Source organism: Mauremys mutica, chromosome 7 (assembly GCF_020497125.1).
Source record: "Mauremys mutica isolate MM-2020 ecotype Southern chromosome 7, ASM2049712v1, whole genome shotgun sequence".
Classification (NCBI taxonomy): Eukaryota; Metazoa; Chordata; order Testudines; family Geoemydidae; genus Mauremys; species Mauremys mutica.
In genome coordinates, this window is record NC_059078.1 from 86179611 (window position 1) to 86207151 (window position 27541).

Below are 27541 nucleotides of genomic sequence, written 5' to 3' on the forward strand. Positions count from 1 at the left end.
AAATGTGGTGTCATTTCTCCATATGATGTGGAGACAAACAACTCTCCCCTTGAACGACTACATTACCCGCAATACTTGAATATTTGCTGACCCTAAAAAAATCGGGTCTTTCTATCAGTTCACTCCGGGTACACTTATCTGCAATCACAGCTTTCCATTCCAAAATAGATGGCCTCACTATATTTGCGCATCCTCTCACTAAATGCTTCCTCAAAGGTATACAGAATACTTACCCTATGGTCAGAGACCCTACCCCTATGTGGGACCTTAACTTAGTCCTCTGTACCCTCATGGGCAAACCTTTTGAGCCCCTGGCTACCTGCTCCCTTTTACACTTGTCCATGAAAGTCACCTTCCTAGTCACAATTATGTTGGCATGACGGGTTGGAGAGCTTGCTGCTTTGGTGGTAACTTCACTTACACCATATTCCTCAAGGACAAGGTAATCCTTTACCCACATCCAAAATTCATGCCTAAAGTGGTCTCATCCTTCCATCTCAACCAGTATATGTACTTACCTGTATTCTTCCCGAAGCCGCACACTGACAGCAGGGAAGCATCTCTTCACACGTTGAATGTTCGTAGAGCACTTGCATTCTATATAGATAGAACAAAGACATTCAGAAAACCCACCAGACTGTTCGTTTCCAAAACGGAATGATTTCAAGGACTAACCATTTTCAAACAATGACTTTCAGAATGGATATCGGAGTGCATCCGATTATGCTACCACGAACATGATCTAGAACCCCACTCTGTTCTTTGCACGCACTCCACCAGGGCTATATCCACATCAATAGCTTTTCTTAAAGATATACCCATCACTGATATATGTAAAACTGCTACCTGGGCATCAGCTCACATCTTCACCAGACATTATGCCTTATAGAAGCAATCAGCTGCTGACGCTCATTTTGGGGAATCTGAGTTATCCACCACTCAGTAAACATCTCCGAAGCCCGCCCTTCCACTGAACGGTACTGCTCCATAGTCACCTAAAAGTGGAGCACCCACAGGGACATTCCTCAAAGAAGAAGAGTCGGTTACTCATCTGTGCAGTAACTGACGTTCTTTGAGATGGTTGTCCCTGTGGGTGCTCTACTACCCCCCCCCATCTGCTTTGGAGTGTCTCTTTGATCCTCTGCAGCAGAGAAGGAACTGGGGGACGGTTGGCTGCACGTGCGCAATACCCACTCAGAGCAGCACAAACTGGCTGCAGCACCTGCATGGCCAACCAGGGCACTGCTACCTTAAATCTCCGACTAGAAGTGCAGGGGCGCTCAAACACCTAAAAGTGGAGCACCCACAGGGGCAACCATATCGAAGAACATCAGTTACTGCACAGGTGAGTAACCTTCTCTTATACTGCACTACCTGCAGTAATAAGATTTTTAAACAGCAACAGAATCCGTTTTTTCTTGAGACTTTTGAAGATTTGGATGTCAACAGTCTGCATAATATCTCAGCCTTTTTTGACTAGGGAAAAATATCCATTTTTTGTCTGAGCACCTTTTCTGTAGTATTTCCAACCCCTGTCATACTCACAGGCAAAAGGTGAAGATATAATTGGGTTCTGCAAATAAATAAAAGGCAAGTGTTATGCCAAGAAATCTTTTTCTGGTGTTTTGTTTTTGCCTTCATGAACCCTACCCGCCCCCCCCCCCCGCCTTTTTTTTTTGGATACTCGAAGTGGCATGGCAAAAATCCAGCATCACCGTTTTCTCCTTATTTCTTCTCCCATTCCTATTTTATTTCCTTTCCATCCACTTCTCTTGTTCTCTCTGTCCTCTTCCCGCATTTCCCCACTCATTTCTTCTTAGCTTTCCTCAACTACCAGAGGTATCTAATAAAGAAAGCTCCATATTTCTTCAAGGGTCCTTGGTGCCAGAAATGTCAAACTTGATCTTAAACTACTATCATAGGAATTAGAGAGGGGAAACGCCTACTGGATCATCCAGTCTACTCTGTGTCAGTGAGGTCATCCCTACAGTACATTTTCTAGAGTTGTGACCAGACCAGGGTTAAATATTTCTGATTATTTCACAGTTTTACAGATCTCAATGCCATTAAATTTTTCCTGATATTTATTCTGAATTGCACACGTCTTTCTCTGATAGGTCATCTTTGATAAGGTTAAGGAGAAAGGTGTTTTTTAATTCAGGATTTGAATAAAGAGAGAGAAGGAATTGTAAATGAAGGGGGCATCTTGAAAAGAAGAATCAAGATGAGTATTGGTGAAGGATAAAAAGGGGCATTTTGGAGGGGCTTAAGCAAAAGCAGGAAGCAGAAAACAATGAATGAGTAGAAAGAAGTGAAAGCTGAGATGTAGGTGGGGCATGGTATTGAACATGAGGACATATATCTTGAACTTACTGGGGAAAATGAGAGGAAGCCAATGTCAGATTGACCAGTGGGAATCAAGAGCGTGAGTACCAACCTCAGGGCAGACTCTTAAGAACTAGTGCACAAACCCCAAATTGGCTGTGAATTCCATACTTAGATTTCATCAACCAATTATCAAGTATAAACTCATCAGGCAGTATAACATCACAGACAACTCTCTTGGGTACTCCAATCTTTCTTGTCACCTAGGCAAGCTTGCCTTTGTGTCCCTTATACCACAAATCAGCAATATGTAGGTTACTTCCACTCCCAAAGGACTAGTCACTTACCCCAGGTCATTTGCACCTTACATCTCACACCAAAGGCAACGCTTGTAGCCAATCCGATAATAAACTAGACACAGATTTATTATATAGGAAAAGGAAATTAAAGAATTATTTACAAGGTTAAAGCAGGTAAACATAATATACAGACAAATGATTTCCAATCTTAAATTTCAATAAATAATAGACAATTTTGTAATAAGCAAGCTCTATTTGTCCTTTAGGGCTAACTCAGGCTTAGCAGCTGGGGATCCCTTGTTTATGCCTAGAAACCTTGCCACCAGAGTCCAAGGAGCAATGAGATACAGTTCCTTCTTGTTAGGGGTTTTTATTCCTGTTCCCCCTTCTGCTTTGAGCTGCAAATTTAGCTGATGTGAGGAATTCACTTGCAAGATTCTTCTTCATGGGTGGAAGGAGAGTAAACAATGAAGTCTTTTGTCCTCTTCAACATTCTACTCAGTCTGTCTGGTGTTGATGAGCCTTCCTTGTTGGGCAGGACATAACACCTTCTGTCGGAGACCAGCATTTCACACTGGTTAGTGTCTCTCTCCTATCTCATGATTTACACAATTACAGGGGCTTACAGTGCAAATGCTCAAATATTACCTTACAATATGGGATACGGATATTTTAAGTGAGATTAATGCATGCAGCAACTCACAAGCATTCTATAAAGTCTAAACACATTCTTATAATTCTAATACCTATTTTAACAATACAAAACACACAGGTGAGCCAAACTGATTTCAACTATGTATTTGTCAGTATTCAATTGAGGTATGGGAACCATGGTGTTTGCTGGCCCTTGATCTGCCAGCATCACAGCCAGAACACAGTTCTGAAGAGGTAAATTGATATAAGGATGTTTGGGGTATTTTGCATAGATAGTGATGAGCTGAGATGTGGTATGGCCAGAAAAGTAGAAGTTGGGGTAGTCATAGCAAATGATGACCAAAGCATAATCAAGAATTTGTGTAGTAAGGATGGAAAGGAAAGAATAATTATTGGTAGCTAGAGACAATTCTCCTTTAGCTAAGGGGTTAGTGGCTTGTCCTATGTTTTAGCAGAAAACTACCTTGAGTTCTGTTCACCACACTTTGTGTGAGGTTAGCTGATTATTATGGGCCATGGATTGTTATGAGTGTATCATATAATGTTTTCTACATAAAAAGGTAAAATACATTTTTATTTAATGAATGTTTTTACACACATGTTGACACTTTCCAGTCTGTCAGTCTTGGTCAAATTAACTTTGTATTTACGGCCTTCTGGTGGTTGAAGGGAAGAAGTGCACAAATCAGGAGGTATCCGAAACCAAGACTATACTGGTAGGAGGGGACAAAGTGAACTCTGCATGGCTGCTGCCCTGGTGGATGATAACTGGAAATTGCCCAGTTTACTTCCAGCGATTCACTCTTAACAGCTGGATGTAGGCAAAGAACAGGAATGCAAGTGACAAGCACAGGAGAGCAACCTCATTCTCCCACAAGCCCCAGGTGCTGTAGTTGATGCCTTGCTGCTGCAAGTACACCTCTCCAGGGACCCTGCAACAAACAGACATGGGTGTTTGACACTGTTCAAACAAATAAAACACAATGATTGTTTCTAATTTTAAATGTTACGATAAGTTTTAGTGGTGATACGTGAGAAAGTATTGATTAGAAGCAGGCACAGCAAAGGAGGGCACTGTGCAAGTCTCTCCTTCTGTTCCTTTCCCACAAATTTGCTAATGCAAATAGGTCCTGACCTGCAAGGTTGTCACTTCAAGTTATTCCAGTCTCTGAGCCGCATGTGGCTCTGTCAATGCACTGTGATCCTGTCCTGGACAAAGACTGCTCTCTGGAGGCTATCTGGAGAATACCAAATTCACTAACTCTTTTAATTTGTGTAATTAGTCATAAGAACTACTAATTAGTGAAAAATGGAGTGCGATAACTTTCTGCAACATCTAGCTCTATGATATTCCCTGTCGTGAAGTATTGCAGTGCTTCATTCAGAGAGTGCTATCTTCTCTTTATTTTACAGTTGCTTGGAAGCAACTGTGGGGAAGCCTTTTGCTTGGTGGGCTGCAGTAGATAAGGCGTGTTATGGAAGTGATGCATTTGCTCTTGTGGACAGCTGCTAGCCTTGACCCACCCACCTGGATGCTTCCTGAATGAAGAGGTGTAGTCCATGTTCAAATGCCTAGAAGACCCTTGACAAATAAATCTGGTTCTTCTAAATCAGGGATCGACAACCTTTGGTACGCGGCTTGCCAGGGTAAGCACCCTGGCGGGCCAGGCCGGTTTGTTTACCAGCTGTGTTCACAGATTTGGCCAATCGCGGCTCCCACTGGCCGCAGTTCGCCGCTCCAGGCCAATGGGGGCTGCAGGAAGCGGCATGGGCCGAGGGATGTGCTGGCCGCTGCTTCCCACCACCCTCATTGGCCTGGAGCGGCGAACTGCGGCCCGTAGGAGCCGCGATCAGCCAAATCTGTGGACGCGGCCAGTAAACAAACTGGCCCAGCCCGCCAGGGTACTAAAGGTTGCCGATCCCTGTTCTAAATAAATGAGCTGTCCTTGTTAATGGGACATTGTACTGGTTTTTATTGGGCCTATTGTATGCCTCTGTGTATTCTGTAATTCTACAATAGCTGTTGCTGTTTTATCAAGTTATAAAACTCCTGTAAGGGTGTATTAGGTGTCCTGCCCAGTGAGTTCCTATAATGAGCCCTTCTAAGTACTGATGATGTGACTATGTGAGTCCCCAGGTGAGCCATTAAGTGTTTGTAAATACTTTAACTGTAATACATATATATGCTCCTGTAACATCCCGCTATGAACTTCCTGTGGGCCCACTCTGCATGAACCTCTGTGGTGTCCCATATGTGCCCTGCCAATCCCTAAGTTACATAAATGCTTAATATGATCTTGTTGTTCACTTGCTATATGCCTCCTGTGTTGCCTAAAATTACCACGTGAAATGCCCCCATATATTTCTCTGGTCTGAAAATGCCTTGTAATTCCCGATAGGTGACCTCCGTGATATCCATGTTCTTTGTTTCCTGAAAGTTCCTTTGTCTTGCATCTGTCCTGACAAATTTTGGTATGGTGGTGCAGGTTATCTGCATGAGGAGCAGCCAGAACCAAATTCTAACCTAATAATTACAGTGACTCTTTGATTACCATGCCTGCTGAGTTACAATAGAGAAATCTAGTGACATTTACAGATTCACCTTCCCTTGGGTGAGGGAAGAAAGAGATAACTGGAGACACTGCACTGACTATCACACTTCAGAAGGGGAAAAATATTGCACACAAGGAATCAAACAAACACTCCTAGTTAGAGACATTTATCTATGCATTTTAAATAATTTTAGATTATAGATATCGGGTGAGATTCAGAGAAGTACTCAAGTTTCTTGAGCACTTCTGAAAATCTCACCCGTTGTGCTGTTTGTATTTAGTGCAGCATTTAAATTTATATGTACTGGTATGTGAAGAAATGTTGCTAAAGCATTATGTACCATTTATGCATGACACATTATGTTAAAAGAACATTTTAAAAATGGTGAAATTAGAGATTTTGGAAGAAGAATACTGTTATATATTGAAATGACTAACACGGGACCCTCTAATGTGTAATATTTATTACTTGATATTCCTGTGTACTGTTCTTCCTGCTAATAAGTTAGTTAAACATTGGCTCTCTGTATGTGTATTGACACTGCAGCTTCTCTTTCAACAGGTATCACATCATGGCCTCCTATTTATGCTTCATGCTGTGTGGTATGTCAGACTCCTCTGTATCCAAAAATACTCTATAAATTGAGTGCTTGTATGTACCCCTGTGGTGAAGTGTGTCAGATATGACAGCCTCTGCCTTCCCTCAGCTCTTTTGGGTTGTTTTTGGCGGTTGGTGAACAGAGTGAGTACTTACGTGGAAGAGTTCAAATGGAAAACTGCTCCTTGGAGCTCATTGATGGTCAGGGCCTAAAATAGGAAACATATGTTTAAAAAATCTAGTCTGTTAGAAAATGGCAGATGAAGAAATTATACAGCAAGAACAGCAGTGCCTCCCCAGAAACATGGAATGTTCCATTTTGACAGTGCTCCCTTCTCGACCTTTTCCCTACTGTATTCAGAGATTTGGGAAATGCAGCATGACCATGATGCCCTGACACAATTTTGGCAATGGTTCTTGACCTATTCCGTATCATGACCACCCTCTGTTCAGCAATTTAGGAAGTGCAGTGTGGCCATGATGCCCGACACCTATTCATGATCCCTGGTTGTGAACCCTTGGATTATGAGAATCAAAGATAATTAATTATGGGCTAATTATCAAATGAATCTGCCCTGTAGCTTTTAAAACATAGCTCCCTCTCTTTCATCAGGCATTTCAAGGTAGACACGCATCTGGGCTCCTTTTGTCTTTGGCTAGCATTGGAGAGACTCCATGGTGCCAGGATGTTTGGAGTGGAGTTAGGACAGGAGAGGGAAGAGGGAGGGGATGAGATTCTCATAAAAACAAAGCCCAAAACAACATTCAGCTAAAGGCTTTTCTTCTGCGAATCTTATTGTAAACATATATGGAAATGTTTATTCTTAGCCCCAGAAGCAGGAATTTAATCAATCTTCATTGAAAAGAAGATAGTGATTTATTTTACAGCATCAATATTGGATGCTGCCAGTAGATGGTGATGTAGTTTCTATAAGAATTATATTTAGGGCAGACTTCATATAAACTGTGTTTTATTATAGGAATACAGTAAAGCTCATGTTCTGGCATAGCTTGTGAATGTGCATGTATGCTTATTGTTTCCTTTACTTCTGATGAGTACCATTGTCTGTGACAAAGCACAGTACCAACTTTACAGAGTGAGAGACAGAAATGCAGATTTACAGATGTTGTCAGTCATACAAACTCAGACAGTTGGCATTTTCTTGGTCAGACAGACAGGGGCGGCTCCAGGCCCCAGCACGCCAAGCGCGTGCTTGGGGCAGCATGCCGTGGAGGGGGGGGGGCTCTGCCGGTCGCCGGGAGGGCGGCAGGCAGGCAGCCTTCGGTGGCATGCCTGCGGAGGGTCCGCTGGTCCCGCAGCTTCGGTGGGGCCGCGGGACCAGCGGACCCTCCGCAGGCATGCCTGCGGGAGGTCCACCAAAGCCGCGGGACCAGCGGACCCTCCGCAGGCACACCTGCGGGAGATCCACTGGAGTCGCGGGACCGGCGACCGGCAGAGCGCCCCCCGCGGCATGCTGCCGTGCTTGGGGCGGCAAAATGTCTAGAGCTGCACCTGCAGACAGAAGTGGGCTTCTAGGACTTCTTCAGAAGACATGTGAAGACGACAGTCTACCAACATAGACTGGATGATATTTTTTATTAGAACATGGTAGTATCAGGTGATTCTATTCTGTCTTTGGCTAAGAGCTTGTGAACAATCCGAGACATGAGAAGTGAGATGGCAAACAGGCTTGAGGGATTTTCTACAATTGGGGGATGAAGTTCACTTTACTTTTGAACCTTCTGTTTTGCACTTTGCCAAATCTTCCCCATAAGGGCTGTGACTCACATTCATTCCATAATGGAAGATGCTGATCCATTTGATCCAGGACAGCCAACTCAGCATGGAGTTCAGGTTTACAAGGAACCCACCAAAGACCTGTACGAGACAGTGCAAAAAAAACAAACAATGCAGAACACATTATAAATGATATGCTTGCCTTTTGTCCCCCAAATTGCTTGGGAGTTGTTCCTCAGTACCAGACATCTTGAGCCAAATAGTGGCCCTGATTCATGAAAGGGAGAATAGGGAAATTTATCAAATATATGGTGTTCCTATCCACTATATTCTGAGTAGGAAAATAAGAATGCTAAGGATGTTTCTCCAGTTTCTGTGTTGTTAAAAATAATCTAGTTTAAGATTACTAATATATTTATTAGCTAAAAATTGTTTTGTAAAATATTTGTTCAGACTATTTGGCCCTAAAGTTTACTAGGACTTCCTAATACTAGTAGCTTTCATTTAAAATGAGTAGCTTAGAACAGTGGCTAATGTGTGTGTTCAGTAACTACTTTTTCATAAGAGATGTCTCTAGTTGTTTTAGCATATAGTGTTTTAGGCACCTCCAGTGGCTACATGTTGTTTGTATTGTGCAGTGTATTACAATAAAAAATACAAAGCCCATTAAAGCCTGGACTGAAGCCTCTTCTAATCATACATCCCAGTGGGGAGGATAATGTACCATTCCACTGTTACTCAGGACATGGAATACAAATATGCATATTTTTCATACAATATGTGTGAGAAGTTAAAAAGTCTGTAATGTTTTCCATTATTAAATTGCTTTACAAATATTTAATAAACAGATCTCAAACCACCCATTTGAAATAGGTAAGGATTAACCTCATTTACAAGTGGAAAAACTGAGCCAGAGACTTTGTGACTTAATTAAGATCACAGGTACAGTAATGGAATGTTAAACTGCATTATACTGTTCAATCACTAGGTGCCGCTGCATGAAAATACCTGGCAGAGTGGTAAAGGATCTTATGATGAACACATCTGGGGTGTATAATAAGCAAGCTCTGTAGCCAGTCCATACCTGGTACAGGAATGTGACATGGTGTCAGGAGTAAACTAAGAACAGAAACAGAAGGAAAATAGCAACAATGTTGCAAACAGAAGGAACAAAGCAACAAAGATTGCAGGATCTCATCAACATGCCACTCTTTAATGCCCCAGAGAACTTCAGCTTTGATAGACAGACTGGAAACAATATTCTGCAAGATTTCATATTGCTAACCAGCTGCACAAAGAAACTGGAAATATACAGGTATCAAATCACCTTTATGCTACTATGGGGAAACAGGTAGAACATATCTTTAAATCTTTTGACTTTACTGAAGACAGTCACAAAGATGACTCTGAAAGGGTTCTGGCTATGTTTGATGCATGCTTTATACCTCAGAGAAATGTGGTTTATGAAAGAGCGTGTTTTCACCTGAGAATTCAAGAACCAGGGGAAAATGTTAAATGTTTTATAAGAGCTCTGCATACATTGGATTTGAGGAATGCAAAACATGAAAATACCAGAGAGAGGCTGGTTATTGGGTTAACAGAAAAAAACCTTTCACAGAAGTTATAGTTGAAGAGAGATTTAACCCTAGTCACAGCTATTGAAATAGCAAAACAGTCTGAAATGGTGAACAGCAAAACATAGAGAAATTTGTTTACAGTTTCTAAGCCAGTTTCAGTTTTTTCAAGTTTTTCAGACATTTGACTGTTAAAAGTCATTACCATAAAACCCCTGAAGCAAAGAGCAAGAACTCCCAGGCGACAAATTCCAGCCTAGATGCACAGGATATGGAAAAAGTCATATCCTAAGAGTTGATGCATGTCCAGACAGATGCACACAGTGTAATACATGCAGGAAATATGGACATATTGCAGGTGTTTTGTCACACCAAAGCAGTCTGGAAGTTGACTCATATTACAGACAAACAAGAGCCATTGTTTCTGGGATCTGTCACTTGTGATGACATAGAGCCTGCATGTAGAGTGAAATTTAATATTTATGACAAGACTCTTGACTTTCAAACTAACTCAGGAGCCGATGACACATCATCTCAGAAGGAACTTACAATCACCTTCAACCCCTTCTAGAGATGAAGTGACAGAACTCTGACTAGCCCTGGAGGTATTCTGAACTGCATGGTCCAGTTCACCACAGAAACAACCTACATAGACAAAAGCTATGCATTCAGTGTGCATGTGACTAAAGGATCAAACAACCTTCGCAGCTGCAGTGTGGCAGCCATGATGGGCCTAGTGAAAAACAAGGAAGAACCTGATGGAGGATTTGATGATATTGTACTTTTGAAAGGACATCCAGTACAAATCAACTTGAGGTAATACTGAACCATACAGTGTACAAACACTATTAGCAGAGAAACCTTGAAAGAAACTAGCTGCAGGATTTATGCAAATTTAGATTACATCATTACCTGGCTGTAGTGGGCTATTTTTCCAGGTATATAAAAAATAATGTGCTTGAAAGATATAACGTTGCAGTATTATCGAGAAATTCAAATGTACTTTTACTCACATCAGTATTCCAGAACAACTAGTGACAGACAAGGGACCACAGTTCACTGGAGCAGAATTTAACTGAATCCAAATGAAATATGTTTTTGACTATATTACTAGTGGCCCATGTTATCCACAAGAGAATGGAAAGGCTGAGAGACCTGTACAGATAGCCAAGAAAATCCTACAGCTGGAAGATCCATTTCTTGTTCTTCTGAGTTACAGATCAACACAAATAGTGGCTACTGGATATAGTCCAGGACAACTCCTGATGGAAAAATACCTCAGAATGACTGTTCCAGTTTTGGAAAAGAATGTATCCAAAGTGCCCAGACATGAAGAGACTAGCCAAGTCAGATAAAAAGGCTAAAAGGGTTTATGAACACTTTTACAACAGACGTCATTCAGTTCGAGAACTGCCGGATCTACAATATGGTGACTGTGTTCATGTCAAATTGGATGGAGAAAAAGGATGGACACCTCTAGCTGTTGTAAAGAAAATCCAGCACCCAGATTATATGTGATTGAGATTGGCAATGGAGAGTTCAGCAGAGACCACCAACATCTACAGTTTCTTTCCTCAGAAAGAACAATCAACAGAGCAAACGCTACAGATGACAGATGCAGAACAACAAGAAGAATACTCAGGCATTCCAAACCAACCACAACCTGTCATGGAAACTAATAGACAGCTAGATGACCAAGTTGTTACACATTTGGGTCATATAATTAGAATACCAGTATGATACAGATACACTTAGCTGACTGATACGTACTGAACTTCAAAGACAATGAGACAGTGTAAATATTATAAATGGTAGGAATATAGAACTTAAAGGGGGAGATGTACTGGAATGCTAAACTGTATTATGCTGTTCATACACTAGGTGGTGTTGTGTACAAAATACAGTAGAACCCTGTTTATCCGACCTGCATTATCTGGCTCTCCATATTAACCCAACAACCAGTACACACACATCCAGAAGCGGGCAGTGTCTCCTGTGGCCCTAGATGGCGCTGCAGCCTCACAATTTCCAATTCTCTGAATTAGCCGAATATTTGATTATCCAGTCTGGCCCTGGCCCCAATGAGATCAGATAAATGGGGTTCTGCTGTACCTTATTTACACTAACCTCAGCCATACCTGGCAATGTGGTAAAGGATCTTATGATGATCACATCTGGTGTGTATAAGCAAGCTGTAGTAGCCAGTCCATATCTGGTACAGGAACATGACAGGTCCAGAGGCAGGATTAGAACTCAGGCATTGCTGACTGCCTGTCTTGTGCTCAGAACAGACCAGACCTCTCCTCTTAGACCAGATGTACTAATAACATATTGTTTATAGCTACAGTTGCTCTGTATCTTGCTTTCCTATGTCATAAATACTCCCGGTTTTTTAAAAATGCACCTTCCCAGACCATTCCAGTAGGGACCCAAACCAAAGCCTCAGATCTGAGCACCCCTGCAATTTGGGATATTTGAACTGAATGCTGAGATTTAGGCCCATCTCTGATTCCAGTAGACTATACATCCTGCAAGGCAGCTCTTGAGTGGATAAAAAGTTCTCACCATCATGAAGACGAAGGGCAGTGCGATTAAGACATTAGCGATGGCGAAGGTGCTGACGCTGGCGCTCACCAGGAAGGCCATGCTCACGGCTGCCAGATTTGTCAGGCTGAGGGAAAGAACATACAGGAAGAAAGATCCTGCATCCTGTTTCAGACCTGTGTATGACGACAGAGAGAAAGTGACTCAGTACTGTGGGAAGGTCTGGATCCATAACAGGCATTGTCATGGAATTGCTACAGTATAAGGTGGTTCCCAGTACAAGACTCCAGCTTGGCATTTTCCGGAATTAAAGCCTTCATAACAAGCACTGCGGTGCATGCTTTCAGTGCTGGATCCATACAGTATCCTTCCAGGATAATGTTGTGAGAAATCTGCTATGACTAAATTTTGGATTGTATTTTGGGCATGGTTATGACAAAGCTCACTGGGTCCATGAGGAATTTGCAGGGTGGGGCAGTGAGTGCCAGATTTACCACTAAAGAGCTGCTAGAGAGTGCACCTCTCAACATGTTTTTATTTACTGGAAAGCTAGGCCTGTTTTCATCCTAGTGTATATAATCATGCTAAAATTAACAGTTTGGTTGCGTGGGTTTGTTTAACTCTTCACATGTCTCAAACATTGAGACCATCTGATTGGTTTTCCTGCACTATTACCTAAGCTCTGGGGGAACCTTAGAAGGCCACACTGCTGGAGTCCTGTCGGGAACTGATACAGCACTGCTTTGTGAAAACTCAACCAACTGGAGTCAGAGCTAGTGGTATGCTAGAAATAAGATGATTTTGTGTGTGGGTGTCTTATTGGGGGGAAAGAAAAAATGATGAACAGAGGCACCCTGGGAAGTTCTATACAAAGTTTGTACATAAGGAGAGAATTTTGTACCTCTGATTATGAGCAATGTAATATAACTGCACAAATTAATAACAAAGCACAATCACCACAGACATCTGTGCAATGACATTTCATTCTTGTCAGAGTTTGATATTACTCCCAAAGTTTTTGTGGCATTTTCCCATGGTGATTTTTGTCCTGAATCACTTCCTCAAAGAGTTGCTGAGCTAAGGGAAATTCAGTACTTACCCATCATGAAGTACGATATGCCAGAGAACATCAACAAGGGGATGATACGATTGGGAATCAGATCGGCAAACACCTTGGCCAGAAAATATGCTGAGGTCCTGTAGTATCCCCTAGAGCTCTCATGACTGGAAAAATGTATGCAATAAATAAAAATATTGAAAATCAAAGTAGCTACTTCATATATTTATGATATTTAACTCTATAACCGCTTTAGCATTTCAGTCCTTTCCTTACTCCTGTCTCCCTCAATTTCATCAGAACTTTCTTCACCTCCATATAGATATGCCATTAAATAATTAGTAAGCACAACAGCCTGAAGAAAAACTATCCCCTTCATCTTTGATACACTTCTCTCATTTACCCTTACTTTCTGAAACATATACATTTAGCTTTATCTTCTACTATTTCTGCCTCCTGTTTCTTCCTGGTCTGTAAATCTTCCTATCACATCTAAAACATCACCCACAGATGATACTATCCTGACTTCTCCTCTGATGAAACTCTCCTCCATGCCTCTATCTCCTCTTGTCTTACTGCTTGTAACTTCCTCCTTCAGTGGTCTTCCTCTGACCCAAATTTCAATTTGTCCAAAATGTGGTGGCCAGTCTCTTCATCCATATCTAGAAATGTGAAAACATCAGAAATCTTCTCCAGCTTCAAGTTTCCTGTCTACTTCAGAATCCAGTAATACAATTTCTCCTATTCAAGGCAGGGCTCTATCTTACTTTCATTGATTGCAAATGATATAGGGTTATACCTTAAATTCTTAGATGAACTTGCCCAAAATACACACACATACACACTCTCTATTTTTTTTTCCTTCAAAGTAATCTTTCCCTTTTCTGTAACCAGTCCTCGCTCTCCTCAAATATCCAATTCCTTTCTTTCTCCCCTCATGGTTTCTCCAGAGTAGGATGTAGAAACTGCACCTTCCCAGTATTTAGTCTTTTCTTTCTGAAATGTGTCCATTCACTTCTCTCTGCTGTTACTCTGCCATGTCTGTAGATGCTACTTGCATGCTATACTGTGACTGACCAAACAGTGTCCTTATATTTGCATGTATACATTTCAATTGTCTATGATTGTATTTGTTTTGAAACAATACTGAGCATTTTAATGTTGGGAGCTGAGCCAGACTTTCTCAGATCCATGATCTGCTGGCCATTTCTAAGGTTCAGCTGGACCTAAATTCTGTGGTAAGGCATTCTTATTTCTGAGGTGTTCCGTTGTGGAAATCTGGAAATTCTGTGGCGAGGTTTAGAAAAAGTGCACAATTTTTTTAAATGAGTGAAACCTGAAAATGAATAATACAATCTATTCATTATTCCTGTGTCATTTTTATTTTGATGTCAAAATCAAGTCATTTCACGCTGCCCCAGATTTTTAGTTTTTAAGGTGCTGCTGATTTTGGTATTGAAAATGCATAACTGTTGTAAAAGCCTGTTGGGGAAGCTGAAGATTTTGGTAACGGGACAGGGAACAGATGGGGCTTTTGGCATCTTGGGAAGGCATTGGAGATAGTTTGGGATCTGACATCTACAAGGCATCTGAGGCTTTTGGCATTGGGAGTGGGGATGCATTGTCTCTTTCCCTTCCTTTTTTAGACAGATGTGGACATGATTTGAAATTTTGGGAGGGCTTGATTATTGAAGCACAATTCTGTGGTGGTGTGTAGATCTGCAGCAAACTCTGCAGCCACAGCCAGTTTATGCCTGTTTCCAGCATTTTGATTTGAAGGAGTTTGAGTCACTCACATGAAGAGTTTTCTCTCATTGATGAAGAGCTCCACTGCAGACAGATTCCCAAAGACTTGATTAATGACCAGGAAGAAAAAAGCTCCCAACCTGCAGAGAAGGGAGGAAAAGGAAAAGAGATTTATTTGGAGTTCTCTGCTGGACTTGTATACAAAGGGCAGAGAGTTCTCTCATGCTTTGGACTGCTCTCACATTACACTGCCTTGGAAGTTAGATTTGAGAATCAGCTCCTCACCAAGGTAAGTATTCAATTAGAGGTGGAAAATTTTGGAGTCTGTCACTGTCCTTCCTACTGGGAATATTCTCTGATGTCTTCAGCAGATTTTGGTTCCATATAAGGTTCCCTCTCCTAACCCCTTGGGTGCCCCAGGATATTATGCTCACTTGGGCTACTTGAAAGGAACTTGTCTGCATCTCTTCATTCATTCTTTAAGTGTGTCACTCCTTTCATCTATCCATCCATCCTCCCTCATACTGCCAGCTGGAGGAAGGGAGTAAAGATTCTGTTCTTCCTCTCACCTGTTCTGAAAGGCTTCAGGTAGAGTGGTAGGTACTTGGTAGAAAATGAGCCCCACCAACACAGAGAAGAAAGTGCCCAAAAGGAGCTGACCAATGGATGTCTGAGGATTCCTCAGGATGTTCTTCACATTGCGATTACTCACAACATACAGCTAAGGGAACATACATGAAAACATAATTTATACATACATAAATTAAATCTCCTCCTTGAAATATCCCAGGCCAGTCCACTGGACTTGATTTTTTATTGAGGATTCTTTATAACCCTGGTTTTAAGTCCTGATGTTCCCTTTGTTTTTTCCTCTGCTTTCTCCATGCTCAAAACTGCATGTTGCAGCTACCTGCTGTCCTAGCAAAAGAAACTAGCTGCAAGTCCCTTTCAACTGCACTCTTCACAGGGATTTCTCTTGAGTGAACCTCACTCCCTAGACACTGAGCAAGACTGAGCCGTCCCAAGATGTGCCTGCTCTAATTGATTGGGGCTATGACCCATACTCACACATCATGCATGGCAGGTGCATAGCAATATCCACAAGACAACAGCCTCAGATTGGTGTGATATGAATTCTTTGAAACCAAGTAGTGAGGATTATGTGCAAGCTGTAGCTAGGGAGCCTGCCTCTAGTGGAGAATATAAACTGGAAAAGTTTAGCATCAATCTCATTTTCATAAAGATGGCTTCTAAACCAGACACAGGCAAATGTCAGAGAAACAGTCTCTCCATTGCCTGCAGCAATTGTCCGTTCACCTTTACTCTGGGACAATCGCAACCCATTTAACCCCCTAGAGCATACATGTTTTACTTATGTATCTTCACGTATCTATTCTTATTTAAATATACTTCAGTCATCTTCAGTGCACTATAGCAACTGTAAACTGCAGTATTCCGGATAATTACTGTAGAATACGGTAGGTTGGTTTTTTTTAAGGTATCTGACTTCTAATACTTAATTTTCGGATAGGCTTTTAAACTGTCCTCCTTCCCCGTACATACGTCATTTTGGTGGGATATGTGTAAAGGTTAGGAATTGAGTACATTTGAGCATGCCAGAGAACATTGCCTTATTTTCAAAGACTGCAATAGCAGTAGAAAGAGCTCTGAAGCTCTTGCCATTTGTTCACATATTTGCTTGCACAGAATTACATTTGCAATCAGAGAGAGACTGTGTTTGATTTTTCTCATGATTTAAAAAAATTAACACCACGCTCTCAGTGGTGCATTCTTTACAACTCCTGGCTGCCTGTGCCTGAGATGGAAGTCATGGTCATAGGTAAATGTTCACTTTCTGATTTTTGTTTCAATCTTCCCCTCTTCCTCGCCCTCCCCCCACCCACTCAGTGTGCTGGGTGACTTTGTAAGATCAGTAACGTTAAACATGAACCCCATTGATACAGAGGGCCAGATCCCTAGATGGTGTAAATCAGCACGGTGGCCTTGACTTTAATGAAGCGATGCCAATTTACACCAGCAGAGGGTCTGAGTCATGTTGTATAATGTAATTTACATATCTCTGAAAAAGTTTATTCTTTTCCATCCATTACATTATTTTTAAGGAAAGTTTTCAATTTACTTGCCTTAAATTGTTCCTTAATGTCACAGTTTATTTTGAATGGAGGACTATAGAAATCCTTCCCAAGCATGACAGCAAAAGTAGCTGCTTCTTCACTGTACACCGCAGGCTCAAATTACTGAAGGGGACCCTTCTGAGGTGAGTAGCTGGGGATGTGCTTTCTTACAGGAAGAGCAGGGTTTGGCTCCTCATTAAGGGAGAAATTCAACTCTGTGGCTGTGGAGGTTTCCTGGCAGTGGCACCTGTGCAAATCTGTGGCACAAAGGAGTTAAATATTGGGGGAGACTAGTGTGGTGCACAGCCCAGCTCCACTGGGTCTCCCTGCACAGCACAGTGTAAGGAGGAGTAGATCCTGAGAATCCACTGCTGTGTTAATCCTCTGGTTTTCATTCCCTAGAGCAGGGAAACTAGGGCCTTGCAGAGCTGCTTCAGCCCAATGCCTCTGCAGAGTGACTCAGTGGGCTTCTTCTCCCAATGGCCTCATGGAGATACTCAGCACACAACTTGCTAATTGGCCAGGGCACAGGATCCTTGAATCTGGTCTTATGTGGTTACCAAAAATAAGAATATTTTTGTTGCTAGAAGGATTTAATTGGGGTTGGTCCTTTTTTGAGCATGGGGTTGGACTAGATGACCTCCTGAGGTCTCTTCCAACCCTAATCTTCTATGAAGTCTTAGACTCAGATGTCTCACTGGAATTGCTGCACAGTGAATAAGTCTCTTGCAAAGGACCTCATGAATCTACTGATTGCATTTTCCTCCCCTTTCCCCTTTCCCTCACCTGGTGGAAGAATGAGGTGGCATAGGTGGCTTTTGTTGGAACTGCATCGCTGAGGTGGCTCTCAAATGACTGTAGGTTTTCCAACTCTTCCTGCAGCTGCTCATAGTAGCGGGACTTGTGGTAGTAGATGGGCAGTGGATTCTTGTCACTACAAGAGCTGCTATGAGAATCGGACTCTCTCACTGAGGCTGCAGACCAAATGGGACAGCCCTAGGTCAAAACTTTCCATTCCTGCTTCAACTTTGCTTTTGAAGGATTTTGAAAGTGTTAGCCAACTCCCAGAAAAGTGACGAAGATTGCTAATAATCACACCCGCATTTTTATGGTCATCGCTGCTAGTAACTTTCTGGTCATCATTTGCATACCCTTAAACACAACTGAAAAGCAAAAAGAACCACACAAATCTGCATATGAATTAGATGATGCCTTGGCAGGTCTGCTTGCTAAAGGAAAAATATAGCATAAAAATGTTACGCTGAGATTGTATCTGTATTTGCGTAACACTGGCAAGTGACTGAGGTAGAAGGGAATTAGCACCATGCGTGAACAAGAATTATTTTGCGGAGAATCCAGTGTGTTGTGTTCAGACTGTGAGCTAAATGCTGGAATGGGCACTGCAGAAGTTTGGCTACCTCTGTTTTACAATTCCTATATATTTTTTGTTGAAGTGGATTTGCAAGACATTGTCCTAGCTGCTGCCTCACCACCACTTCTTTCTTTCTCAGCCAATGTAATTTTACAGCACTCACCTAACTCTGGACTAGGCTGGGACTGCATGATCTCTCCACCAATGACATCCAGGAAGAAGTCCAAAGGATTGTTAAATGCTTCACACTGGTAACCTGAAACACACCATATCCCAAGAGAAAATCAAAGCTAACCCCACACCCAACTAGCAGTGTGAGAAAATGACAAAATCTCTGTGCTAAATATCATCCAAAATACTATATCTAGTTTCAGGACATTTTGTGGCACAGAAGTTTTCCTTTTTGACATGTTGGAAAAATAGACAGTTGCAATTAAAACCTGTGAAAATCTGAGTTCACACATTTTAATATGATAATTTGTCTTGATGCAATTAAAAATGTTGAGATTTTCAATGAACCGATTTTCACTCAAAATTGAATGCAAAAAATGTAAAATTACGTAGAGTAGGACTTTTTAAAAAATTAAGAAGAAAATGCAAAAACCTTTCATTTCAAGGGTTTTGAATTACATCGCAAACATTTTGTACTGCCCCATACCCAGCCTTCCCAGAGAGCCAAAGAGCTGTTCAGACCAACCAACCTCATGTCAAACTAGTGCCTCCTCAGCAACCAATAATTACCTTAGCCAAACCAGCCTTCTCTTAAAATACATCAACCAGCCTGCCCCTCTCACAGATCAGTCTTTCACAGCCAACTTCACTCCTAAACCAACTTACTAGTCAACACAATATCTCACAAAGGAAACTGAAATAAACCTCGTTTCTTTTAAATGGACCTGTCTGTCTTCCTCATGCATCATGCTTCTGTACATCCTCTAACCTTGTGTGAACTGAACTCCTTTTGGGGCCCAGCTACACTGCTTCTTGGATCAATTAAAAGATGTTGCTGTGCATTGATGCCCGTCATTCCTCTTCCTCAGGATGCATGTGGCACCTCTGCAGGCAGCACTTTCTTATGTTTTCCTCATCTGCTTCCCCCACTTAATCTACTATCTCTTAAATACACCCAGTCCCTGCTGTCTTTGTGAATTAGAGTCCTGGACAAAGAGTTAAATATAGCTCTTTTGCATGGGCAGTGCAAAGCACAACCATGAAGCAATTAAGTTGGCCTTTGCACACTGTGAGTTTGCTGATGCAGTTAAGATTTGAATCAAAGCAGTTTTCTGTGGTGTCCTTGAATAGTGAACTGCTTGTCTGTCTGTCCAAGGTTCTTCTAGTGCATTCTTTTATTAGCACTAGGCTTGTGCACCTAGAAACTTTGACTGCTACTCTTAAGGGCTCCATTTAAAAAAAACCTGATGTGTAGCTGCCCTGTAGCAGTAGGAAATATAATTCTCATCCTGCCACAGTCTCAACCCCTACCTATACTGTTGAAATAACCAGTGGACTCTTCGGCTGGTCCTGCATAAATTATTTCTCCCTTGTTCATCAGCGTTAGATGATCAAGCAGACGGAAGATGGAATAACGTGGCTGGTGAATAGAGAAAATCACAGTTCTTCCTTTCCTGGAGAGTCTGCAAAACAGAAGAAGCACATGGTGAATATCACAGTCCCAGGCCAGCTAGAATTTAGGCCTTAATGGAGCAGAGCATGAGAAACAGAGAATGGCTCACTGGTGCAGCAGCTGAATGATGGAATTAGCTGTGTTGGCATCCAGTCCTGTAGTTGGCTCATCCAGGAATACCAGTGAAGGTGCAGTGATTAGTTCCATGCCAATGCTGCACCGCTTCTTCTCACCCCCTGAGACACCACGCAAGAACTCAGTGCCAATCTGATACCACAGAGAAAAGAAAGGAAGCAAAGAATCTCAGAGAGGAGGCAGATGAGTTTAAATACAGGCCGTAGTGAGTGGGTTGATCTGAGATGGACACAAATGGTAAACATATAGCTAGGGGTGCTCCTGGTCCTTTCAGTCATCTTCCCACATTTTAACAGGGGGAGCTGTATCCTCTCCTGTATCCCCTCATTCTGAGCTCCAGAAGCCATGCTGGTTTCTCCTTATCATATCATGTTCACTAGATGTATTATAATTCCATTTGTTATTATTTCAAGCAATTCACTTGGCATTGAAATAATCCTTTCAGGTCTGTATTTCCCAGGATCAGGATCACCCTAGCCAGGGGCCAAACTGGAAACAAAGAAGTTGTGGTTCTCATACAAGAGCTGCCCATAAACCAAAGAACCCACCTCTAAGCTCTGTGAGCCTAACAAGAGCATAGCATTGCTCTCTTACCGGACCTGCCGCACTCCCCTCTCATCTCCATGTCTCCTTCCCCTTAGGGGGAGGAAGGAAGAGAGAGAAACGGCAGAAGAGCCCTGCATCTCCAATGTGTAACCCTCTAGGAGATTGAGGGACTTTGTCCCTCTCAATGTCTGGCCCATATGAAACATTGGAACCTGCTTCCAGATGACAGACTCAGTCCTTTTGCTCAGGCGGTAAAACCTCATGGTTTCAGCACTGAAAGTCCCAGATTGAAACCCTGCTGTTGGCCGAAGCAGGGCTGGATGTACAGTACATGCAAAGTTGCAAAAGCAAACACCTGTGTGTGCTCTGTTCACCCTGTGCATGCAAAGGATAGAATCTATACATGCAACTCAAATCACACACCAAATCACACACCTCTGTCAATGTTAGTGTGCGAAAAGGGTCCTATCAAGTGCTTGTGCACAAACATAAGGAGGCTACTGCTTTAAATGAGGGGTGTTGTCACCGTGTGAGTACATGTGCAACCTCTACCTTGTTTTAATAAAGAGAGAGTACAGTAACCTTGGTGTCAGCACACTCCTGTAGCCCCAGCTCCTGTATCACTGCATTGACCTTCAGCTGCTTTTCTGCTTCACTGTTCCGGCTCTGTGGGAGGCGCAAGCTGGCAGAGAACTGAAGGTTCTCACGGACAGTGAGTGTTCCCATGAGAATATCCTCCTGTGGCAGCACAAAACAATGGAAAACACTTGCTTTAAGAAGGAAAATCAGCCAGTGCTTTGAGAGAAAAGACCTCCACAGTGGGTCCTAATACCACCAACACGGTTCTAATAATGTGAAGTCCTTACAGATAGACCATACCCAAAGGGGATTCCTGGCAAGAGGAATACAGAGGTCTAATGGCTTACATAGAGTTCTCAATGGGAGGAGGAGACAGAGACTTGTAGTCTCTTAAGGAAAAGACAATGCTTCAAATGGAGAAAATGCCTATGATGACAGAGTCATGTGGTTATGGCTGAGTAAAGTGATACTTCAGGATCCTAAATGGATACTCTGCTGTAGCCATAAGGAATACACATCTGTGATTAACCAACATCATGAGTCCTTGCCACTGCGTGTCCTGGGCATTTCAGCTCAGCATACTATTCTAGTGAAAAATCAGATAGGCCTGTGCACAAACTGGCACCATGGGTTCTGCCCTGACTCACCTGTACTATGTAGGCCGAGCATAGGTGAAACTGTGAGTTTGCTGACTTCCCATCCATGAAGATTTGTCCACTTCTAAGCCCCTTTGGGTCTTTCCACCCCGCAAGTACATCAAGGAGTCTGAAGAAAAAAGGGTGACTTTTCACACAGTTTCTCAGTACAGGGCTTCTCCCTATATCACTCCAACCTATGGACGCTTCCAACCCAGTCCTGCATGCACTCTCCAAGTTCATTCAGCTTTGGATTTCCCAACACTGCTCTACTAAAGTAACTAAGTGTGACAGTGTACCCCATAAGGCTTGATGAGGGGTGCTTATAAATGTATGTATGATATAACTGGAATAGGGTTTTGCTACATATGCCATGTAACATATCTATGTAAAGGTTATGTTCATCCTAGTTGTATGCAGGCACCATTTGTGTGTTCAGAGTTATGAACATTGGCTGTATAATTGCTTGATTTCTAAGTAGCCTAAAACATTTGGTCACTTCTTGGGAAAGGAATGTGCAAATTAAGTGCTCAATCCAGAAGCACTTAATAGACAAAAGAGCTTGGAAGGCTCCAATCCACATAAGAAGTCTTCCTGGAGACATACAAGATACCATGTGTAAATTGGCTTCTGCCTATAAAGAATGAGTCATGCATGGACATGTGACTTGCCCAGGTGACTCCAGAACTCCATCTTGGAGCTGGACTTTGCATAGGAGTGAGGAAGGGGGTCTCCACCCACAAGAGAGAGTCTATTTAAACCCGTGAGAGACCCCCTCCATTTTGGTCTTGAGCTGGCTAAAGAAGGAGCCTCTCCACCCCCCCAGGATACTTAAAGGAAACTGGAACAAAGGACAGTAACTACAAGGGGTGTGAGTGATTGCTAGACCCAGGCTAAAAGGAGATTAGTCTGTAAAAGGGAGCATTCTGGAACTGGTGAGGATCTTATCTGTATTTAGTTTGATTAGACATAAATTTGCACATTTTATTTTATTTTGCTTGGCAACTTACTTTGTTCTGTCTGTTACTACTTGGAACCACTTAAATCCTACTTTCTGTATTTAATAAAATCACTTTTTACTTTTTAATTAACTCAGAATATGTGTTAATACCTGGGGGAGCAAACAACTGTGCATATCTCTCTGTCAGTGTTATAGAGGGCGAACAATTTATGAGTTTATCCTGCATAAGCTTTATACAGGGTAAAACGGATTTATTTGGGAGTTGGGCATCTGGGTGCTAAAGACAAGTACACTTCTGTGAGCTGTTTTCAGGTAAACCTGCAGTTTTGGGGCAGGTGATTCAGACTATGGGTCTTTGTTGAAGTAGACAAGAGTGTCTGGCTCGGCAAGACGGGGTGCTGAAGTCCCGAGCTGGCAGGGAAAGCAGGGGCAGAAGTAGTCTTGGCACATCGGTTGGCAGCTCCCAAGGGGGTTTCTGTGATCCAACTTGTCACACTAAGCAATTGCTTTCAGGAATCAATTTTGTCCTAGAGGTATTGCTGTTTCCTGGGGTGAGAGAGAAATGAATCCCAGTATTCACACTATGGCCTGCCAATGTACCCGAACCCAGAGCTGCAGATACCGACCCACCCTGGGGTGGGTGGGGATTGAATCTCAGCCCTTTTTCCTTCTTTGCAATAGAAGAGACATCAAAAGTGACGCAAGAGGCATTAATTTACACAGCCACACTTACGAGGTTTTGCCACTTCCGGTTGGTCCTAAAATGGCATTCATTCCAGGCTTCATAATGCCACTGTGAAAAGAAGTATTATAAACTGTTTAGGAAATGATTTCACATGACAAGAAACGCAGAGTGGGCAAGCAGAGTAAGTGAAAGCAAGAGGCCGTTATTGGCTGAAAAGGGAATGAGACACAAAACAGGCTTTATGATAGAGTGTGTGCTATTTGTGAAAAGTAAACTCCAGGATCGGCCTGGGCACAAATGGCTGCCCATGCTGTGTGATGGGAACTGAGCTGTTCTCAAAGCCGGTACAGACCCCCAAAGGAATGTTTGGGTCACAGTGTGACTTCTTGTGGAGCATCTGCACATGGGCACTGAGAGCTGGAGGTGGAGTTATTAATATAATCGTACAAGGTTAATTTCCAAAGAAAAGCACCCACTCAGGCCCAATCAAAATGTTGCTGCTAAGATCAGCTTCCTGGCTTGCCCTTCTGACCACATCATCTCCCACCCCCCCTTTAACTCTCTTCACAGGCTCCCCTTTCTCCACTACATCACAGAGCTCCTAATTCTTACCTTTAAGGCTGTTCACAATTTAACCCCACTTTGCCCACTTACTTTGTCTTTATAGTATTGTCAGCTGCCCTCTTTCTTCTACTGATTAAGCCAACTCTCATGGCCTATTTGTTCACTTCTCCCAAAAGCACCTATACACTTTCTTCCATGACTCCCTTTCCCAAATCTAATCCATAAAGTCACTATTCCATCCTCCTTCAGATCCCTCCTTGAGATCACTCCTACTGTGATCCTACCAAACACGAGCAGGTGATACTGAGCAGGCAGGCAGGGAACTGGGATTATTGTTACCAGTATCTTCATTTAGCTCAAAACTCACCCTTTAAACAGCACAGTGGGGACCTGATCTTAGCTGAAACCCCCTTTGTGCTACTAAAATATACATAATAATAAATGACAGTCATACTAAACACGTAGGTGTTGTGTGTAGCTGGAATCTTGGACTCCAGTGATTGTTCAGAGATCTTCTATATCCCAAGCAAAGATAGAGCTCATCTGCTGACACTGGCAATTAAATGATTCACGATAGTGTTACTGCCGCAGATACGAGGAACCGATATGAGGGGTGTTTTCTGGGAGGCATTCCAGCTCTCATAAAGTATGCACACCAGCCTGGTCAGTGTTTCAGAGGGCATCAATTAATCCCACAGCAAAGCACACACACTCGCTGCAGAATCTGCCCTTTGATACTTCTAGACTTCGGAATCCATGGCAGTGCCAGCCTCTTACGTGCTATTTCAGATTTAACACACTTACCACTTACTCTTGCAAGCCTGGGATTTGGCATCTGTAGTTTTGTGCCTTGAAGCCTCAGGAATAACTTGGGGTCACTAGCTGTCTGGTCCAATGAAGCTCTGGGAGGATAGCTGAAGAGATGTGATGGGTGATGACAGAGGAAAATGATAACTACTATAGACATGAATACCCCTTACCAATTGATAAGTGCAGGGGTACTAGAGTCACTCCCTGATTGACAGGGCATACAGAGGGTGCATAAGGGTGTTTCGTCTTCAAATGGTTGGTGTTCGGAGGAAAGGGAGTCTTGCTCTGTTGTGCCGTGAAGGAAAACCTTTGTGAAATTCCCAGTCTGCCTGCTGTCCCACAAACTGGAAGGGGCTGGCAGTGTAATACAGCCTATGGTGTTGTTTATTATTTAAGCCCCTTGTTTTAGGCACTGTACAGACATATAACAAAGAGATGGCCCCTGCCCCAAAGAGCTAGCATGCTCTGCCTCTTGAGGGAGGGGTGCCTTGTGTTCTTCATCAGTGACCCATTCAGTCAATTAAGGATCGGCCCTGATGGGTTGATAAAGGCACTCCTTTATCTTGGGGATCTGGATATTTCTTCAGGGGTAAAATGGTGGTTCCCTCAGGCTTGAGGAGCATGTATTCCTAGGACACGGTTGAATTTCTGAGCTAGCTTTGGTTGGACCAGACACGGAGAGTCCCACCTGCTTGCACTGGCCCCAGAGACATTAAAAATGTCATTTTGTTTTCAACAATAAATTGCTCATGAAACAGTGCTATGAATGTCACTGCCCTCATGGAAACCTGACTGGCGATGCCTGGAGCCTGCATGGGAGGGCTGCGGGCTGGGTCTCCAGGTAAGACTGGGTTATAATAACTGGGCCAGAGGGCCTGAGCATGATCTCCCCCAAGAAGTTGAAGCTCACACAGCAGCATACACACAATCCAACAAAGCCTGGTGTGAGCACTGGCTGCCTCTTCCTTTCCAAACTCAGTTGAAATCACCAGTAGTGATCTAGGAGCCACTTAGTGGTCGAGGTCCAAGCTGCCTCACTGATCACCTATCTTCCCCACTGACCCCTATTCGCTACTCTCAGAGATAGCAATGCTCCGCAGAGGTGCTTCAATCAGCCTGGCTCAGGATAAGGCTCTCCCGTGTATAGGACACTGCAGGAGCACCTTATTGCCGGACATCAGGCAGAATCCAACCCTCTTTGATAAGACCTTCCCTGGTGATGGCATCTCCCTTGGACTATTGGAGAGATTGGAAAGGAGGAAGAAGAAAGAAAGAAAGAATAACTCTATAATCAACCAGAGAAGCAGACAGAATCCAAGTGAGGCCATGAAAATATTGCCATTTAGAGCACACTCAGTGTGAGTATTAATTTTTGTGCAGTACTTAGTCATTGCTATGATAGGAACCATAGACAACCCTGAGACAGATAACTAATATTATTTGACAGAGCACAACTGTATTGCATAATACGGGGTGTTCAATACTTTGATATTTAAGATTTCCTAGGTCTCTATGGCCCCAGAGTCCCCGTGATTCCTTATTTTGGCTATGCCTTTACAGGGAAGAACCATTCTTTACCTGACATCCCTGAGAATTTCCTTTTCTTCTGCTTCTTTCAAGAAAAAGGACTTGCTGATGGAGACAAAGTAACTGATATTTTGGAAAGCCAGAGTTGGCCCAGGAACATTCAGCTGGGTAACAGCGTCCTGAGAATCAGAGAGTTCCATCCCTGGGAGTCAAAGATCAGTTCAAATTGGAGGGAGAGGGAATGTCCAGATGTTTCCCTTTGGATTAAAAACCTCTTCAGAAAAACAACAAAACAAAACAAAAACAGAAGATTTTTTCAGGGTCCTTGCCACCAAATCTCCGTATTGCTCCGTCTCTGTTTTCTCATGTCCTATTGTTGGGAAATCTTGCTTTTATCTGTAAAATGTGCTGCAAAATCTTAGTAGAGCCAAAGTCCTTCTCCACCAAACTGCAATATAATTGTGCAGCCAATAGTACGTTCAGCAGGGTTACAAATGCTGATATCAGACTGTAAAATACAATAGGCCAGATTCTTCCCTGATGAAACTCCACTGACTTCACTGGTCTTTACACTAAGAATGAGTTTGGCCTAATATGTGGGACATCACAAATGAATGGAACTTTGACACTAGAAAATAACAATAGAACAAAATAATTTGTGAAAGGACCAAAAGAGGGAATCCTCAGCAAGGGAAGGTGCACCCTGACCTTTACCTGCTGCACATCTCACTGTCTCCCTGCCTCTGTCAGTCCTGGAACTCCACATGGCTCTGCCTCAGTGTGTGACAGAAACAGTAAGAACATGGCAAGTTCTGTGAACTTTATAATGCACTGGAATTTCAGCCAGAGAGACACTGGTGAAAAAGGCCCAGATGGCTCCT

At 42.7% G+C, this 27541-nt stretch overlaps 1 protein-coding gene across 1 annotated transcript; it reads right to left on the bottom strand.

Moving 5' to 3' along the window:
• Nucleotides 1-4062: 4062 nt before the first annotated feature.
• LOC123374524 (broad substrate specificity ATP-binding cassette transporter ABCG2-like) lies at nt 4063-26860 on the bottom strand. Its single transcript, XM_045024597.1, has 16 exons — nt 26712-26860; nt 23808-23867; nt 22126-22243; nt 21482-21637; nt 20328-20485; nt 20077-20228; nt 18758-18850; nt 18321-18374; nt 18009-18196; nt 15657-15808; nt 15138-15227; nt 13384-13508; nt 12306-12460; nt 8218-8307; nt 6585-6637; nt 4063-4210 (listed from the first exon to the last, which is right to left on the bottom strand). The coding sequence occupies exons 1-16, from the start codon at nt 26858-26860 to the stop codon at nt 4063-4065; spliced, it is 1941 nt and encodes a 646-aa protein (XP_044880532.1).
• Nucleotides 26861-27541: the final 681 nt, after the last annotated feature.

What these genes read in the sequence shown, in the direction of transcription:
- LOC123374524 (XM_045024597.1), bottom strand. Translation starts at nt 26,860, where the DNA reads ATGGAACTCTCTGATTCTCAGGACGCTGTTACCCAGCTGAATGTTCCT. An exon ending in AGGAGTGTGCTGACACCAAG is followed by an intron (nt 20,486 to 21,481) that starts GTTACTGTACTC and finishes CTGTGGTATCAG; the next exon opens with ATTGGCACTGAGTTCTTGCG. An exon ending in TGCCCTTCGTCTTCATGATG is followed by an intron (nt 8,308 to 12,305) that starts GTGAGAACTTTT and finishes TGTCTCGTACAG; the next exon opens with GTCTTTGGTGGGTTCCTTGT.